At 38.2% G+C, this 21,094-nt stretch overlaps 1 protein-coding gene across 5 annotated transcripts in view; it reads left to right on the top strand.

Annotated features, from left to right (window-relative positions):
- LOC116070584 (UDP-glucuronosyltransferase 2A3) overlaps nt 1-21,094 on the top strand; it is a 223,619-nt gene that overhangs the window by 169,706 nt on the left and 32,819 nt on the right. For 2 of the 5 annotated variants that reach the window (XM_031342022.1, XM_031342021.1), the window contains one exon: nt 1,952-2,231. The exons of 2 other annotated variants lie outside the window; for them this stretch is intronic. In XM_031342022.1, the coding sequence (XP_031197882.1) occupies nt 1,952-2,231 (280 nt within the window). Of the gene's footprint in view, nt 1-1,951; nt 2,585-21,094 lie in introns of those variants that run through there. One more of the 5 variants, XM_031342019.1, reaches the window with a different exon arrangement.

Genomic DNA, 21,094 nt, shown 5'->3' with positions numbered 1-21,094 from the left:
ATTAAAACTGTACATTTATATTTATACATAAAATTGTATGCATTACAGGTAATTCTGATAAATAGTCAATAGCATAATTCTTTGTGGATTTTCAGACATCCTTCTTGTTATTTTATTCATTTTCTCCTTCTGTTCCCCTCTCCCTCTCCCTCGGAGAATCCCCTCTTCTGATTTTCCTTATAGAATTCTGCAATCTCTCTTCATTTCTTCACACCTCCTTCTATTGAACTTCCTCCCTATCTCTAAGGAGCCTCTCCTCTTCTCATTCCTGCATTCAAATAAGTTGAATCCCAAATTGTAAATAAATGTAATATGCATACTAAAAATGAGGATGTTTTAATGAAAACAATCACAATTTTTCTACTGTGTTTTGTAAATTATAGAAGGGTAAGTTACTACCATTGTAATTACTACCTGTTGCTACATTAAACTTATAATTACGGCTGGTGACTCATGTGTCTAAATCACACTTCTCCTTTATATAATCATGAATAATATTCTCAACAGTAGAATCAAATGCACCTACATGCTTCAGTGTGGAATTTGAACATTTTTTTTAAAAAAAAATCAAAGTGCAAACAAAAAATGAATATTAGGAATATAGCCAAAATTAGGATCATAGGATGGCTCAGTGGATAAGAGCAGGATTCACACTACAGAGGGCTATAGCTCAGTTTCCATCACCCATATCAGGTGATTTAAAACAATCTGAAATTCAACTCTGAAGATCTTATACACACACACACACACACACACACACACACACACACACACAGACACACACAGGTACACACAGGTATACATTCCCACATTCTTACATGCACACACATTGGCATACATGTGCACATAATTGAAAATAATAACAAAAAGTATTGATCTTTATAATAAGAATATGTTTAATACAATAAAAATTCAAATAATTTCAATATTGTTATAGAGAATTGTTACCCTTTCTATTAATTACATTAATCAGTACTAACCGTCATACAAAATAGATAAAAGCAACAAGAAGTAGCCATTAGAATTAATTATTAAGATCGAGGACACTTTCAATAATAATGTGGTATTCCATAAAAATTTCAATTGAAACCCAACATCTTACCATAAATACACAGATAAACACCATGGCTGTACCTTGAAAGATATTTGCCTTCTACTTATGCATCCTGATACTCAAAGACAATTTGAATAAAAAGTTTATAATTGCTTACTGGTTTGTTTGCCACTCTACAATGTCAGAGAGACCTGGGAGAGTCAGACTCATAAATGAGACAAAGTAAAGTGTCATGCAATAGCCTACTTTATTTAGAGCATCAGGCAATTTATGCTCTGAGTATTAAGTGTCACATGAGTAAAGCGTACAATAACAGGGACAAGATGCATAAAGTGGACAAGCTGTTCACAATAAAACATACTTTTTCACAGAGGCATATAAAAAAATAATAATAATCAGTTGTAATAAATGATCTAAAGTAAATGTGTGCCTATTTGCTACACCTTAAAGGGCCACAAAAGCATAATCCATAAACAATTCTGTATTTTTGAACAAATTGAGGTCATGAGACTCTGTGTCTTCGTGGAGATTTCTCACAAACCCTGAGAAATCTCCTCACAAAAGTCTATTCTTGACTGGTATCCTCTCACTGGATAACTAAAACTTCATATACTCAAATAATATGTCATTTTGTTATGTTTTATTTAAGGATTACCTGTCTACAACTATAATTTCAGAATATTTTGTCTTTCTACTTTTCTGTTTATATACTTCCATTTTGTTTACTCAAGAAGTTCAAACATGCCTACTAACGTCTTCCTGGGCATAAATGTAAAGCATAATTCATTTTCCTTCTACATTTTGTAAAACCATCTTTATTATCTGCTCAAAATTTTAAAATTGTGTATTTTTCATTCATTCTATGATATTTTTGGGTGACCATTTTATCTCTTACAGATATAAAGAGAATGCTATGTGGTTGTCAACCATTCACCATGAGCAGCCTATAAAGCCCCTGAACAAGATTATCTTCTGGATTGAGTTTGTCATGCGCCACAAAGGAGCCAAGCACCTGAGACCACTTGCACACAACCTCACCTGGTTCCAGTACCATTCTCTGGATGTGATTGGATTCCTACTAGTCTGTGTGGCAGCAATTGTAGTCCTTACTGTAAAGTGCTTCCTGTTTGTTTACCGATTCTTTGGAAAGAAGGGAAAGAAAATGAAGAATGAGTAGAGCTCATTGACAATGCATGAGTGAAATTTCAGCATCATTACAATGTATAAACCACCTTCTAACCACTCACTGATTACTTTATCAAGGCAAATCTTCTTGGTAATTTTGTACCATGAAAATGTATACATATATACATATATGTGTGTATATATGTGTGTTTACTGAAAATTAATCAAAGAATTAAATCATTTATTTTAATATTTAAACAATTGAGTATAAAATGATTCACATGCATAGAAAATATGGAAAATGAGTATATACTTGACAAAGTCATAAAAATCAAAATATTGCTGCACCTCTACCCAGAGCAGATCTGCCCACCTGCTCCCCTTCCACATTCTACAGCCTGCCTGTCTCAGGTCTGCCTTAACTAAGATCACAGCTGAGACACCCTCTACAATACCCACACTAGTTGGAACCCCCATACAGCCCAGCTGATGAGGGAGCTACCTCCTTGCCCTAGCTCCCTCTTCCCTTCCAATCTGTACCTCCACTCATGGCAGTTAAGCTTTCCCCTCCCTTTCCCACACCCCATAACCTGCTTGTCTCCTAACAGGTCTGTGTTAACCAGGGACACAAGATATTTGCCCTTAACAGGAACACAGGAGTTCTGCCCTGACCAGGGACACATGAGACTTGACCTAACCAGGGACTCAGGAGGCTTACTCTAACCATTTACAGAGGAGGCTCACCATAACCAGAGACAGCACTGCCTGCCTCTCATAAGGCCTGCTCCAATAAATGTTGCAGAGGTCTACCTGCATTTGAGGAGGCTGGCTTCAGAGACACCCAAGACAGTTAACATCACAGATAACCAGATGACAAGAGCAACCTCAAGAACATAAGCAAAAGAAGCTAATGTAATTTGTTACTGTCAGAACCAACTTCTCTGACCCCAGCAAGTCCTGCATTCACTAACTCCCGTAAAAAGCAAGATTCTGACCTAAAACCCCATCACATGAAAATGATAGAGTCCTATAAAGAGGATACATATATAACTTCCTGAAAGAAATACAGGGAAACACAGGCAAATGAGTAGAGGCCCTTAATATAGAAACAAACAAACAAACAAACAAAAAATCCTTTAAAGAAATACAGGAAAACACCTTCAAGCAGGAGAAGGAATTGAACAAAATGGTCCAAGACCTAAAAATGTAAATAGAAACAACAAAGTAATGACAAATGGAGGTAACCATAGAGATAGAAAACCTAAGAAAGAAATCAGGAGCTTCAGATGCAAGTAACACCAACAAAATACAAAAAAAAAGAAGAGAGAATCTCAGGAATAGAAGATAACATAGATCCCCAGATAGGGCAGTCACTGGGTTGTCCTTGCTCCAATCTCTGCTCCACACTTTGTATCTGTATCTCATCCCATGGGTATTTTGTTCCCCCTTCTAAAAAGGACCAGAAGTATCAATGTCTTAGTTCTCCTCCTTCTTGAGTATTGTATGGTTTGTGAATAGTATCTTGGTTATTCTGAGGTTCTGTGCTAATATCCACATATCAGTGAGTGCATACCATGTGTGCTCTTTTGTGATTTGGTTACCTCACTCAGGATGATATTTTTAGTTCCATCCATTTGCCTAAGAATTTCATAAATTCATTGTTTTTAATAGCTGAGTATTACTCCATTATGTAAATATACCACATTTTCTGTATCCATTTCTTTATTGAGGGACATATATATATGGTTTCTTTCCAGGTTTTGGCTATTATAAATAAGACTGCTATGATCATAGTGGAGCATGTGTTCTTATTACATGTTGGAGTATCTTCTGAGTGTATGCCCAGGTATTGGGCCACGGTCTTTCTGCTGCTGCTGCTGTCTTTCTCTACTGTCAGTGCTTGGGACTGCGTGATGCATTCGCTAAGAAGAGGCAATGCATAGTCCTGGAATATTATAGGAAAGAGAAAATAGGCCAGTCATGACCGTGAAAAGAGAGAAAGGAGAAGAAGGAGAGGAGAGGAGTGGAAGAGAGATGGCAAGAAAAGAAAGGGAGCAAGAGAGGAAGAGAGAGGGGAGAGCAAAAAAGGAGGAGGGTGAGAGAGGAGAAAGGCAAGAGAGAGGAGGGGGAGCAAACTGCCCCTTTTATTGTGAGGTGGGGTTATCTGTCTGTGGGGTCACATGACTGGAGGTAGGGTCCAGCTAGAATGCTGTGAGCTTGGGGCATTCTCTATGTGACAGAACACACATCTCCTGGGGGTGGGGGTTGTGAGAGGTTGTGACTGAAACATGAGCCAGAAAACCAGGAGTCATTGACAAAATCCTTCCAGAACTTGCAGACAGAAATTGCCCACTGGAGCTTCGGGGTTCTAGACCTATTACTTGACTGTTCCCAGGTTTCCTGAACAGACCACTGCCCTACGCCCAGGAATGGTATTTACTGGGTCCTCTGATAGTACTATGTCCAATTTTCTGAAGAACTGCCAAATTGATTTCCAAAGTGGCTGTACCAGCTAGCAATTATACCAGTAATGGAGGAGTGTTCCTCTTTCTCCACATCTTCACCAACATCTGCTGTTACCTGAGTTTTTTTTTTTATCTTAACCATTCTGACTAGTGTGAGGTGGAATCTCAGAGTAGTTTTTATTTGCATTTCCATCCCACATACACTCATCAAACCCAGACATTATTGTGGATGCAAACAAGTGCTTGCTGACAGAAGCCTGATATAGCTGTCTCCTAAGAGGCTTTGCAAGTGTCTGACAAATACAGAGGTGGATGCTCTCAGACAACCATTGGACTGAGTACATGGTCCCCAGTATAGGAGTATAAAGGACCCAAGGAGATGTGGGGGTTTACAGTCAATAAGTGGAATAACAATATGATCCAACCAGTATCACCAAAGCTCCCAGGAACTAAACCATCAACCAAAGAGTCAACATAGAGGGAACGAAGGCTCCAGCTGAATATGTAACAAAGGTTGGCCTTGTTGTTCATCAATGGGAGGAGAGGACCTTGGTCCTGTGAGGACTCTATGCCCCATTGTAGGGGGGAATGACGTGGGATTGGGTGGGTTGGTGAGCAGGGGGACAGTGTAGGAGATAGGGATATTTCAGATGGAAACACAGAAAAGGAGGTAACATTTCAAATGTAAATAAAAAAGATATCTATATAAAAAGGTAACATAGAAGATACTGACCTATCAGTCAATGAAAATACAAAGTGTAAAACCTTCTAACCCAAAATATCCAGAAAATTCAGGACACAATGAAAAGATCAAGTCTAAAAATAATAGGAATAGAAGAGGGTGAAGATTACCAGCTAAAAAGGCCAGAAATCTTCTTCAACAAAATCATAGAAGACAACTTCTCTACTGTAAGAAAGACATGATGGTTATCTTACAAGAAGCCTATAGAACACTAAATATATTGGACCAAAAAAGAGAGTCCACCATCACATAATTATCAAAGCATAAAATTCAGAGTACAAAGAAAGAGTATTAAAACCAGTAACAGAAAAGGGCCAAATAACATATAATGTCAGATCTATTAGGGTTATACCAGATATCTCTTTTTATATTATTCCTTATTTTATTTATTTACATTTCAAATGTCATCCCTCTTCCCACTTTCCTCTCCTCCCCTTGATGTCAGATAGGAAATCCTCTGCTACATATGCAACTAGAGCCATGGGTCCTTCCATGTGCACTCTTTGATTGGTGATTTAGTCCCTGTGAGCTGATTAACTGATATTGTTGTTCTTCCTATGGGGTTGAAATCCCTTTCATCTCCTTTAGTCTTTCCCCTGACTACTTCTTTGGTGTCCTTGTGCTCAATCCTGTGGTTAGCAAGGAGCATCTACATCTGTATTGATCAGGATTTGGCAGAGCCTCTTAGGGGACAGCTATACCAGGTTCTTGTCAGCAAGCACTTCTTGGCATCAGCAATAGTATCTGGGTTTGGTGTCTGTAGATGAGATGGATCCCGAGGTAGGGCAGTCTCTGAATGTCCTTTCCTTCAGTATCTGTTGCATTCTCTGCCCTGCATTTTCTTTATACAGGAACAATTCTGAATTGATATTTTTGAGATGGTTGAGTGGCCCCATCCTTCAACCAAGGGCTGTGTCTAAGCACTGGATATATGGTCTCTACAGGTTCTCTCTCCCTTTTGTTGGGTATTTCAGCTACTGTCATCCCTCTTGCATCCTGGGAGCCTCCTGAATTCCTGGCATCTGGGACTTTCTAGTGGCTAACCCCAGTTCCCCTTCTCCCACTGCTACATACCTCCTTTCAATTTCTCGACCTTCTGTACTTCTCCCTCGTCTCCTCCCACACCTAATTCTTCCACCTTTTCTTCTCCCTCTCCCCTCTCCCTCACAGATCCTTCCATCTCCTCTACCTCCCTTGATTATTTTGTTCCCCCTTCTAAGAAGGACAGAAGCATCCACACTTTGGTGTTCCTTCTTCTTTAGCTTCATATGGTCTGTGACTTGTATTGTGGGTATTCTGAGCTATTTTGCTAATATCCACTTATCCGTGAGTGCATAAGATGTTTTTTTTTGTTTTTGTTTTGTTTTTTGGTTTTTGATTTTTGGTTCTTTTGGTTTTTTGTGACTGGGTTACCTCACTCAGGATATTTTGTAGTTCTATCAAATTGACTAAGATTTTCATGAAGTCATTGTTTAATAGTTGAGTAGTACTCCATTATGTAAATATACTACACTTCTGTAGCCATTCCTCTGTTGAGGGATATTTGGGTTCTTTCCAGCTTCTGGCTATTATAAATAAGGCTGCTATGAACTCAGTGGAGCATGTGTCCTTATTATATGTTGGAGCATCTTCTGGTTATATGCTCAGGAATGTTTTTTCTGGGTCCTCCAGTAGTACTATGTCCAATTTTCTGAGGAACTGCCATACTGATTCCAGTTTGTAACAGCTTGCAAAACCACTTGCAAAGGAGGAGTGTTGCTCCACATCTTCACTAGCATCTGCTGTCATCTGAGTTTTTGATCTTAGCTATTCTTACTGGTGTGATGTGGAATCTCAGGGTCCTTTTGATTTGCATTTCCCTGAGAACTAAGGATATTGAGTACTTCTTTAGGTGCTTCCTGGCCACTCAATATTTCTCAGTTGAGAATTCTTTGTTTAGCACTGCACCCCATTTTTATATGGTGTTTGTTTCTCTGGAATTTATCCTCTTGAGTTTTCTGTATATATTAGATATTAGCCCTCTATCAGATGCAGGGTTGGTAAAGATCTTTTCCTGTTCTGTAGGTTGCCATTTTGCCCTGTTGCCAGTGTCCTTTGCCTTACAGAAGCTTTTCAATTTTATGAGATCCCATTTGTCTATAGTTGATCTTAGATCCTGAGTCATTAGTGTTCTGTTCATGAAATTTTCCTTTGTACCAATGTGTTCAAGGCCACTTTCTCTTCTATTATATTCAGTGTATATGGTTTTACATAGAAGTTCTTGGTTCGCTTGGACGTGAGCTTTGTACATGAGATAAAAATGGATAGGTTTGCATTCTTCTACATGATGATTGCCACTTGAGTCAGCACCATTTGTTGAATATGTTGTCTTTTATCCACTGGATGGTTTTGGCTTCTTTGTCAAAGACCAGGTGACCATAGATGTGTGGGCTTCACTCTGGGGATTCAGTTCTAATCCATTGATCTACCTGTTTATCCCTGTACCAATACCATGTGGATTTTATGATTGTTCCATAGTACAGCTTGAGGACAAGGATGGTGATTCCCAGAAGTTCTCTTACTGTTGAGTAGTTTTCAATGTCCTGGGTTTTGTGCTATTCTAAAAGAACTTGAGAATTGTTCTTTCTATCTCTGTAAAGAATAGAGTTGGAATTTTGATGGTGATTGCATTGAATCTGTAGGTTGCTTTTTTATACACGATATCTTAATAGAGACTCTAAAAGCAAGAAGATCCTGGGCAGATACCATGCATACTCTCAGAGAACACAAACACCAGCCCAGGCGACTCTACCAAGGAAAAATTTTCATATATCATACGTGGAGAAAAGAAGATATTCCATGACAAAACTAAATATAAATAATATCTTTCTACTAATCCAGCCCCAAAGAGAATATTAGAACACGAAGAGGATAATATACCCAAGAAAAACCAAAAATTTAATCATCTCACAACAAGCCCAAGGGCTTGTTGAATCACACATACATAATACAACCTCCAACAACTAAAATAACAGGAGCTAATAATCATTGGTTCTTAATATCCTCAACATGAATGGATATCATTACCCAATAAAAAGCTACAAACTAACAGACTGGATACATAAACATGGTCCAATATTTTGTTGCATACAAGAAACGCACTTCAGTGACAAAGATAGACATTACCTCAGAATAAAGGGCTGGAAAAAGTCTCCCAAGATAATGGTCCCAAAACACAAGCTGGAGTAGCCATCCTAACATCCAAAAAAAAAAATAGATTTTTAACCAAAAGTAATCAAAATAGATAGGGAAGGACACTGCATGTCCATCAAAGAAAACATCCAAGAATATGAAGTCTCAATTTTGAGCATCTATGTCCCAAATGCTAGGATGCTCATATTTGTAAAAGAAACTCTACTAAAGCTAAAAACACTCATCAAACCTTGCATAATAATAGTGGAAGACTTCAATACATTACTCTCACCAACAGTCAGGTCATTGAAACAGAAACACAGACACAGTAAGCAGAGACACAGTGAAAGTAATAGAAGTTACAAATCAAATGGAGTTAACCGATATCTATAGAACATTTCACCCCCAAACAAAAGAATATACCTTCTATTCAGCTCCTCATGGTACCTTCTCCTGATTGACTATATAATCCGAAACAAAACAACCTGAACAAATACAAAAAGATTGAAATAATCCAATGCATTCTATCAGATCACTATTGACTAAGGTTGGAGTTCAATAACAACAGAAAGAAAAGAAAGCCCCATTCTCATGGAAACTGAACAACTCTCTACTCAATGAAATCTTTGTCAGGGAAGAATTATAGATTTTGTAAAATTCAATGAAAATGAAGGCACAACACACCCAAGTGAAATATCTGTATAACAAGAATGTCAAGTCTGTCAAGAAAGAAATTGAAGGTGACCTCAGAAGATAGAAAGATCTTCCATGCTCAGGAGTAGGTAGGATTAACATAATAAAAATGGTCATTTTACCTAAAGCAATCTACAGCTCCAATGCAATTTCCATCAGAACTAAAACACAATTCCTCACAGACATGGAGACAGCAATTTTCAACTTCATTTGGAAAAGCAAAATTCCCAGGATTGTCAAAACAGTTATTAACAATAAAAGATCACCTGTGGGAATCATTGTCCCTGACCTCAAACTGTACTACAAACCAATAGTGATAAAGACCTCATGATACTGGTACAGAGACAGACAAGTGGATAAACGGAATAGAATTAAAGACCCAGAAATATACCCACACACCTATGGACACTTGATCTTTGACAAACAAGAGAAATCCATTCAGTGGACAAAAAGAAAGCATCAAGGGCCTCCACATAAAACCAGACACATTGAATCTAATAGGAGAGAAAGTAGGAAAGAGCCTAGAACTCATTGGCACAGTGTTAAATTTCCAGAACAGAATGTCAATGGCTCAGGCTTTAAGATTAACAATTGATAAATGAAATCTCAGGAAACTGAAAAGTTTCTGTAAGGCAAAGGACATTATCAGTTGTACAAAAGCAACCTGCAGATTGGAAAAAAATCTTTATTAACCCTACATCCAATAGAGGGATAATATCCAAAACATATAAAGAACTCAAGAAGATGAACTCCAAAAAACCCAAAATACCCAATTAAAAAGGAGGCACAGAGCTAACAAGAGAGTTCTCAACAGAAGAATTTGAAATGGCTGAGAAACACTTAAAGAAATGTTCAACATCCTCATCCATTAGGGAAATGCAAATCAAAATGATAAAGAAATTCCACCTTACACCAATCAGAATGGCTAAGATCAAACACTCAAGTAACTGAATATGGTGCAAGGGTGCAGAGAAAGAGATACACTTCTCCATTGCTGGTGAGATTGCAAACTTGGGCAACCACTCTGCAAATTCATCTGGCACATCATCAGAAAACTGGAAATAGTTCTACATCAAGACCCAGCTATTCTACTCCTGTGCATATACTCAAAAGATGTTCCACCATATCACAAGGACATGTGTTCCCCTATGTTCAGGGCAGCCTTACTTGTAATAGGCAGAATCTGGGAACAGCCAAGATGTTTCTCAACTGAAGAATGGATACAGGAAATATGGTTCAGTGTGAGATTGCCATTTTCTCTCCAGTGACTTTTTAAGGCAGGACCAGCCAGAAGGCTGAGGCCTCAGAGCTGGCAGAGCAGCTGGTACAGGATGCTTTCTACCTCTATCTACACCTAGGAAGGACTGTAAATCCACAGCCCACTCTACACCTTTCCTTTAAGTGGAGAGCCTGTCTCCAGGATTTGCTCTTACCCCAGGATTCAGGAAGGACAGCTGATCCACAGCCCTCTGAGCATGCATCTTACCAGAGGAGAGCTGGTGTCACAGAAGTACTGACACAGGCTTACAGACTCATAGGAGGAACAAGATCCAGCCAGAGACAGCAAGAACATCTAACACCAGAGATCAACAGATGGTAAAAGGCAAATGAAAGAATCTTACCAACAGAAACAAAGACTACTTGGCTTTATGAGAACCTAGTACTCCCATCACAGCAAGTCCTGGATATCTCAAAATACTGGAAAAGCAGGATTTGGATCTAAAATCATATCTCATGATGGTGATAGAGGAATTTAAGAAGAACATGAATAACTCCTTTAAATAAATATAGGAGAACATGGGTAAACAGATACAAGCCCTTAAAGAAGAAACACAAAAATTCCTTAAAGAATTACAGGAGAACACAAATGAACAAGTAGAAGCCCTTAAAGAGGTAACACAAAAATCCCTTAAAGAATTACATGAAAGCACAACCAAACAGGTGAAGGAATTGAACAAAACCATCCAGGACCTAAAAATGGAAGTAGAAACAATTAAGAAATCACAAAGAGAGACAACTCTGGAGATAGAAATTTTAGGAAAGAAGTCAGGAACCATAGATGCAAGCATCACCAACAGAATACAAGTGATAGAAGGGAGGATCTTAGGTGCAGATGATACCATAGAAAATATTGACCCAACAGTCAAAGAAAATGCAAAATGCAAAAAGGTCTTAATCCAAAACATTCAGGAAATCCAGGACACAATGAGAAGACCAAACCTAAGGATAATAGGCATAGAAGAGAGTGAAGACCTCTAAGGCCTGAGACTATTACTATGATTTGCTTACTATCAGGAGCCAAGCATGTCTGTCCTCTGAAAGGTCCTACCAGAGATTTAGACAGATGCAGATACTTACACCCAACCATTAGACTGAAGGCAGGGACCCCTATGGAGGAATTAGGGGAAGGATTGAATGAACTGAAGAGGATTACGACCCAATAGGAAGACCAGCAATCTCAACTAACCTGGACCCCTGGGAGATCTTAGAGCCTGAGCTAGGAACCAGAGAGTATACAAGGGCTGGTCTGAGGTGCTTGACACATATAGCCCTGGTTTGGCCTCAGTAGGAGAAGATGTGCCTAATCCTGTATAATTCTCTCAATTATAGGTAGAAGTGGAATGGGTTGAAGAACTGTGTGATGGGGGAATAAAAGGAGGAAATGATTGGAATGTAAATAAATAAAACAAATAAAAATATCAAAATATTAACCTATTTTCCACTTACCTCTTTCTTCTAGACTGATAGTATTCTGTTGAGAGTTTTGGTGCTGCTTCTAGGAATTTGGCATTTGTCACTAAACTCAACGGAGGAAGTAGGCTCAGAAAAGAATATCAGAAACAGTGACCATGGTGCCTTGCTTACTACTTTGCTGAATACTACCTTATGTGATCTCTTGGCTTACTACTTTCCATATCACCTTATGTCATCCTTTTGCTTACTACTCTGCTTGATTACTTTCTTGTGTGATCTCCTTGTTTACTACTTCACTTGATTACTTTGTCTTTGATCTAAGAACTGACCATGTTTCTTGGATATACCTAGAATGATATAAAATCAGGCTGGAGAGAAATAAAGCTGCTTCAGCCTCTGTACAGGCTGGAGTCGTCTTGTAATTTTGTCTAACTATTTTTCTTTTTCAGTCCTCACTCCCTTGCTTGAGACCCTGTTGACTGACTGAGCTGGTTTGGTCAGTATTCATACATCTCCACAGTAAAAAACAAGCAAACAAACAAACAAACAAAAACCTCAGACACTCTAAGTACCCAAAATTCATTTTTTTCAGGGGCTATCTATGAATGTTCTAAATTAATACCTATAAAAGAATGTGTTGATTGTTAAAAGGTAAGCGATTGTGACATAAAACAGTGGATTGGCCTAATGCTGCTTGTATTCTGAAGCTAATTTCCCTTCCTGCCAAGACTGGTTGCCTAAGAGACAAGAGACTCCACACATAAAACACCAAGTGACCCTACCCCCAAGTTATTTCTTATTGGTAAATAAAGATACTGACAGCCAATAGTTGGGCAGAAGAATGGAGTTTCCTGGGCTTGGGGTCAAAGAGGACCACAAGGAAGATGGAAAAGCAGCCATGGATTAGGTGAGCCATAAGATTGTGACCTTGAGGGTTGGCCACTTGGAGTACAAAACAACCCAAATGAAATAGTATGTAATAACTCAAAGTTTTCTATAGGAAAGTAGATTCTAACATCATGGAGGGTAGGCAGGTGCCCAGGTCTTGTGTTGTTTAAGGTGTATTGGAACTATAAAGGCAATGTGTGCATCTTTCATCTGGAAACGTAAATATGAAGGCTGTGTAGAAACCCCAAACCAGCATTTAAATAATTTCTACAACACTAAAACAAGGCTGTTCCCTTGTTTCTATAGAAAACATATAGGATTTTAAAATATACACTCCAGTGTCAAATGCTGATAATGAAGAAAGTTCTGCAGTCAGGTAGAGAAGAATTTTTCAGGGCCTTTATTCAACAGTTGGAGAAAAGAAAATTTGTAGCTGGTAAAATAAAATAAGAAACAAGGTTGTAAAGTGTATTGTTTATTATTGTTTGCTGTAATAAAATGTGCTGAACAAAAGCATCTCAAGGGAAAAACAAAAGACTGTAGTTTGAATTATGGTTACAGATCCTAGAACGCATGATAGACAGAGGCAATGTAGCAGGCAGCCAGAGGAGGAAGCTCATTCATCACACCTCAACCATATGCAGAAAGAAGAGAGTGTGCAGAAAGTTGGACTTAGCTATGAACTATCAGAACTTGCTCTAGTGATGTACTTCCTTCCACAAGATTTAATCATTTAAGATCCATAACCACAAGGAACACTGCCAATTTTGGAACAAGTGTTTAAATAAATCAGCATATCTGTTTCTCAATTCTCATTTCATAGCATCCCATACATTGCTAGCACTCTAATATTCTACATTCTACCACAGCAGCCTGGAAAGCTTGTACTGTTTCAGTACAACTTAACTGTGATCAAGAGGCATGATGTGCATCTGAAATGAAGTCCATGAACAAGGGAGCCTGTAGAAGTTTTGACTAAGGTAATCTTAGCCTTGATGCTGGCTATCAGCCACTCTGTTTGTCATTCTTATGACATTCTGTTATGCTTTGAGGAATGATATAAAAGAGATATGTAACTATCATGACAGTTATAATTTTCAGCCTTGAAATACAATAGATAGTGCCATAGAAGTAAGAATATGGCAGGATGTTTAAATGTATAACCTAATATTTTAGGATAAATTCATATAGTGAAAACCTACTAGAGAGGAGCAAATAAAAATGTTCACCATCATTATTCTTTGACTTTAAAAACATTCCAGTTTGGAGGTTCTTCCCTGGGAAAAGACTATTTCTCTTCCACTCTCAGCACTCCTTAGGTACCTTTTATAATTTTGTGTAGAGTTGGGACAAGGGTGAGTTTGATCCCTTTCCATATTACCATGAATATTAGTGTCATCCCTGTTCAGATCGTGTTGAGGCATCCATGTAGTTGAGACTTCATGAGTATAACTTTCTTGATATTTCTCAATGATACAATTTCACAGCAGATAGCTTGGCTTTCTTGCTCTTTTTAATTTTTCATCCTCCATTCTAGGATCATTCCGTGGTAAATCAATATTGGAAACAGAAGTCAATTATTTTAGGCCTATTGCCTCAAATATTATCACCCTCTCTATATATAAATCCACAAGTAGTAAATGAAAAAAAAAGTTATTAAGTGCCTCCATCTTGGCTGATGCATGTTTACTTCAATCAAAGTTTAATAAAAATGTCACTAGTTAACGTAATAAAACACTAGTTACTAAAACGTTAGTTATAGGGCAAAGTGAGTTATGCAACCAGGGAAATTGACCCTAAGCCAGAATGCAGTTGAGACATGTTTAAACCTAAAAATCTCCTATTAAAACTGTCAGGAATAAGGGTCTACCCCTTCTTGTTCTGAGGCTGCATGCCAAAGTGGAAGTAATCCACATGCTAAATTACAAGTTTATGCACTTGGTATTTCTCTGCATGTAAATGAAGAATTCCGAACATCTTGGTACCAACCAATAATGTACACTTATCCTCAAAACTTCCTACCCACTCCCCAAGGTTTGTATAGTCCTTTTACACACACCCAGAGGAAAGTTGTAACACTGAGAAAATGGTCTCAGAGTAAACTTCTCCCTACCCACCACTCCCAGCCCACCACTACCACTTGAGCCCAGGCACTTAAGACAACCGAGTTACTGTTAACTCACCCTGACCAGACAAGCTTCATTCCTTTCATATCACTCAGTACTCGTCTGTGTCTGAATACCCCAAAGGCAGAAGTAGATCCACACTTAGTGATCACCTTTATAAGCATATAGTCTATTCTGATGCTTTTCTTTATACATTATTTCTCCACTCTTATGGAGTTTTCCTGTTGGATTTGTTTTTATATTAGTAAATTAGGAAATTTTGTTACTTCTACAAAAAAAAAAAAGAATCTAGTATCATAAGTCAAGATAATAGAAACTAAGGACATCCAAAAGATGAGATCAATCAATGTTAGATAATGTAGTAATAATTAACAAGAAATTTTAGGTCTGTATGATTAATATTCTCACTTGTCAACTTGAAAACATCTGTAATAAGCAGAGAATAGTTAGATCCCTCAGTAAAAATGTTTTTAACATACATGAATGGAACATACAGATTATTAGAATGTTTTTTATAAAGTATAAAAATGTTGCAATAGAAGAAAGATGAATTGAATGGCAATGGCACCAAGTATATTCTTTATAATAAAAAAATCTCTGCTGGGAATAATCTATCATGACTGTGTTATGATTCTAAATGCATATGTATCAAACATAGACATATCAATTTCAAAAAACAAACATTAATAAATCTAAAGCCATATATAAAATTCAAAAACTATTATTCTAGTGTTTGAAGTATCTTACTCATATAAATACACAGGCCACTAATATATAGAGAAATAATATCATACATATCAAATGTATCTAATAAACATCTTCAGTTCTTTCTACACAGTCATGGGAAAACATATATTTTTTTTAAGAAATAGAGTGAAGACTCAAATCAGTCAAATAAGAAATGAAACAGATTAATTTTGGTGGGAATTTAAGATATCATATAATTCACCTTAAAATTTATATTACACTAAACTGGAAAGAGATGCCCATGAATATATAAGAAGCCTACAGAACTCCAATTAGGCTGGACCAGAAAATAAATTCCTCCCATCACATCATAATCAAAACACCAAATACACTAAACAAAGAAAGAATATTAAAAGCAGTAAGAGAAAAAGATCAAGTAACCTATAAAGGTAGGCCTATCAGAATTACACCAGACTTCTCACCAGAGACTACCAAAGCTAGAAGATCCTGGCCAGATGTCATAGAGACCCTCAGAGAACACAAATGCCAGCCCAGGCTACTATGCCCAGCAAAACTCTCAGTTACCATAGATGGAGAAAACAAGATAATCCATGACAAAACCAAATTTACACAATAACTTTCCACAAATCTAGTCTGACAAAGGATAATAGATGGAAAACACCAACACAAGGAGGGAAATTACACCCTAGAAAAAGCAAAAAAGTAATCTTTCAACAAACCCACACAAACATAATACCACCTCTAAGAACAAAAATGATAGGAAGTAACAATCAATTTTCCTTAATATCTCTTAATACAAAAATTAATATTACCAGCACATTCTAATCAATTGAAATTCAAAAATATGAGGATTATAAATTTCTTGGTTGTCAACAATTGGTCTCCCTAATTTGGTAACTTGGAGAAATAAGTCCAGTATTGTACAATCCATATTCACTTTCTGCTTGTTGTACGTGACAGTGTCTTGGCATGTACCACATAATGGTCTTGAAATCATTCTTCTCCTATCTCAGCCTCTCTATTAGTAGTATCGTTTATTTGATGTTCTTACACTATACTATGGTTTTCAGAACAGCTTACATATTTCAAAATTATTTATATAGCCAAAAGAAGTGTAGACAATTAATTTGGAAGGTGGCTTGTAAGAGAACAACAAAGAGTGAGACTGGATGCTTTGCTTGTTATTTATAATTATTGTATCAATTTAGAGGAAGAGGAATTTATAAGTTACTCTTTTTTCTGAGTTGATTGCTTTTCAAAATCATCACAGCCAATGAACCAGAATCTCACCCTCACCTAATGTCTGTGCCAACCTCCAAGTAGAACCATTGTTCATTGAAACAGTTAATGAATGACTTCATGGACAGACCATCTTAATACACATCATTTCTTAATGATTGTAACCTGTTCCCTGTGGGCTGAGAATGATGACCATTGCTCAAGTAAAATAGCTTTGACCATAGCAGGAAATTTGTATCCAAAAATCATGCCTACAATTCATTCCTTTGCACAGCAGAACTCTCAACTCTTAGCTTAACTACTATGGAGGTAAAATCCTTTGGTGATGTGAGGGACATTGAAGTATAGCCTTATTACAATAAAATTCAGTGTCTGAAAATTGTTATTTTGGGGTTGTACAACAGTAAGAATCAAGATTTTAAAGATGTACTAAAAACAAAACAAACAAACAAAAAGACTTTATCTATTTATGTTCATTTAATAACATGTCCACCATTTTTACGATTGGTGTAAAAATATAGATTGTGTTGAATATAATAAAAAATAGACATTAATATTTAAATATGTATGTTCATGTTATCTATTCTAAAGAAATATTTAGACCCATATTATCATCTTATATTCATTGATTAAATTTATATATATAAAAAATCGCACAATGAGCTGGGTGGCATCAATAGCTGTAACTCTAGAACTCAGGAGGCTGACATAAGGGAGGCCATGAGTTGCAAGTCAACCTGGGCTATATTAACCCTGCCATAGCAAGCCAAATGCATAACACCACACAACTATGACCATGCTGCAAAAGGCTTTGGCATTTAAGCTTTGGAACATTTGTGAGGAGGTATAACATGTAACTGAAATTCACATTGTATAATAATAATCAGCAACACAGGAAATAACTGGAGCAGCAGCACGGTATCAAACCTGCTGTCTAGTGCAAATGTGCCTGTTACCTGAAGTGTGTCATAGAACTGAGCAGAACTCTAGGCACTGACACATTTCGACTCTGCCATGCTTATCTTTATTCACATCCTTTATCATTTATTTTATACTAAGCATGTAACAATGGACATAGTTACACACGCTAACCCTATAATAGCTCAGCTTAAAGGTTTGACTTATGGTTAATTTCAGAATCTTGTGAGGTGTAAAGGTGATCCCTATTAGAAAAGCTGAAAGCATATCTCAGCAAGCATAATGACCCTCATGCCACTTCAGGATCTGTCTCCTTCACTGGGACTTCCACCTTCTTCATTTTTCCTTTGGCTTATCTTAAAGCAAACCCCAAGTATGCTATTTCACTGAAAAGCCTCTGGCTACACCTCCTATTATAAAAGAAAAGTGTTTTAACAAAATAACAAAACAAACAAACAAACAAAAAACAAAAGCAACAACAAAAAACCTGCATGCTATTGGTACAGAAACAGGAAAGTAGATCAAAGGAATAGAACTGAAGACCCAGAAATGAACCCACACACCTATGGGCATTTGATCTTTGATAAAGAAGCTAAAAACATCCAGTGGAAAAAAGAGCATTTTCAGCAAATAGTGCAGGTTCAATTGGCAGTCAGCATGTAGAAGAATGCAAATTGAGCCATTCTTATCCTCTTGTACATAGCTCAAGTCTAAGACTGAGAAGCACCTAAAGAAATGTTCAACACCCTTAGTCATCAGGGAAATGCAAATCAAAACAACCCTGAGATTCCACCTCACACCAGTCAGAATAGCTAAGATCAAAATCTCAGATGGTGAGGATATGAAGAAAGAGAAACACTCCTCCGTTGTTGGCAGGATTGCAAGCTGGTGGAATCACTCTGGAAATCAGTGGTTCCTCAGAAAATTGGACATAGTACTACCTGAGGACCCAGTTATACCACTCCTGGGAATATACCCAAAAGATGCTCCAACATGCTATGTTCATAGCAGCCTTACTTATAATAGTGAGAAGCCGAAAACAACCCAGATGTCCCTCAAAAGAGGAATGAATACAGAAATGTGGTACATTTACACAGTAGAGTACTACCCAGAATGACTTCATGAAATTCACAGGCAAATGGATAGAACTTGAAAATATCATCCTAACTGAGGTAACCCAGTCATAAAAGAACACACATGGTATGCACTCACTGATAAGTGGATATTAGTCTAAAAGTTCATATTACCCAAGATACAATTCACAGACCATATGAAGCTCAATAAGAAGAAAGACCAAAGAGTGGACGTTTCAGTGTTTCTTAGAAGAGGGAATAAAATACTCAGAGGAAAAAAAAATACTCAGAGGAAGAAATATAAAGTGTGGAACAGAGACTGAAGGGAAAGCCATCCAGAGACTGCACCACCTGGGGATCCGTCCCATATACAGTCACCAAATCTAGATGCTATTGTGGATGCCAAGAAGTGTTTGCTGACAAGAGCTTGCTTTGGCTGTTTCCTGAGAGGATTTGTCAGAGCCTAACAAATACAGAGGAAGATGCTCACAGCCAACCATTAGACTGAGTGCTGGGTCCCCGATGGAGGTGTTAGTGAAGAGACTGAAGGAGCTGAGGGGGTTTGCAGCCCCATGGGGGAAGAAACAATGTCAACCAGCCAGAACCTCTGGAGCTCTGAGGGACTGGACCACCAACCAAAGAGTATACATGGAGGGATCCATGACTCCGGCCACATATGTGGCAGAGGATGGCCTTGTTGGACATCAGTGGAAGGAGCAGCCCTTGGGCCTGAGGGTGTTTGACGTCCCAGTGTAAGGGAATGCCAAGGCAGGAAGGTGGGAGTGGGTGGTTTGGTAGGGAGTACCCTCATAGAGGCAGGGGGAGGAAGGAAGGAATAGGTGGTTCCAGAGAAGAGACCTTAAAAGGGGTTATATTTGAAATGTAAATAAAGAAAACATCCAATAGAAATAAATAGACTTTTTGCCAGGAGAGTTCCTTATCTTAACTACTGTGAATATTGTAAGAGTAAACATGGACATGCAAATATATCTGTGGTAATTTGCCTTAGAATCCTTCAGGAATATGCCCAGGAGTTTTTGTATTTTAATTAATTAATTAATCAATTAATGAGATAAGGTGTGGTGGTTTGAATATAATTGTCCTAGGGAGTGGCACTATTAGAAGGTATGGCCTTGTTGGAGGAAGTGTGTCATTGTGGAAGTGGGCTTAAAGACCATCATCCTAGCTGCCTAGAAGCCAGTCTTCTCCTAGCAGCCATCAGATGAAGACGCAGAACTCTCAGCTCTTCCCACACCATGCCTGCCTGGGCACTGCCTTACTACTGCCTTGATGATAATGGACTGAACCTCTGAACCTGTAATCTAGCCACAATTAGATGTTGTCTTTGTAAGAATTTAAAATAAGAATATTTCATCCAAACACATGAAAATATACATTCATATAAGCACCTCATGGATCCTTCTCCAAAATTTACCATATAGTTGGTCACAAAGCAAGCCTCAACAGGCATAAGAAAATTGAAACAACACCTTGTATCTTATCAGGCCACCATGGACTAAAGCTGGGCTTCAACAACAAAACCAATGAAAATTTACATGCACTTGGAAATTGAACAATTCTCTACACAATGATCTTTGCTTCAGAGAAGAAATATAGAAACCAAATTTGAAAAGAAAGGCACAACAAAACCAAATTCATGGGGCATGATGAAAGCAGTGCTAAGAGAATAGTTTATAGCATTAAGTACCTCCATAAAGAAATTAGGATGTTCACATACCAGCAATTTAAAAGTATACCAGAAAACTCTAGGAAAAAAGGAGGGAGGGCTGGAGAATGAGATGCATAGATTCAGGTAGGCTGCTATCACCAACCATCCTGCCAACTGTAAAAAGGAAGGCGGCTGCCTCCAGGTTTACTCTTCAGGCTAGGGAGAGCTGGGACCAAGCGCCTAAGCCAGGAGAACCCACCTGGTGAGGCAAAGGCTCAAAGAGTCGCAAGGGAGCCGCCTGGCAGCAGGGACCGGATCCTCTCAGCTTCCAACTAACAGAGGTGGATCAGGGACCTTAGCCGCCTCTCCCTTGCACGTGGAGAATCTGCCCCCAGAGACCGGCCGGGACCCGGAGCCTCCAGTGAGAGCCGCAATCACCTCTCTGGTGAGTTCCTAAGCCTGAAGCAGCCACCTGGGAGGCAAAGGCCCCATGAGTTGCAGGGGTCTTGCAGGGCATCAGGGACAGGAC

This window comes from Mastomys coucha, unplaced genomic scaffold (assembly GCF_008632895.1).
Source record: "Mastomys coucha isolate ucsf_1 unplaced genomic scaffold, UCSF_Mcou_1 pScaffold22, whole genome shotgun sequence".
Lineage (NCBI taxonomy): Eukaryota > Metazoa > Chordata > Mammalia > Rodentia > Muridae > Mastomys > Mastomys coucha.
Note: the sequence above shows the minus strand (reverse complement) of the source record. Positions and strands in the feature narration are given on the sequence as shown.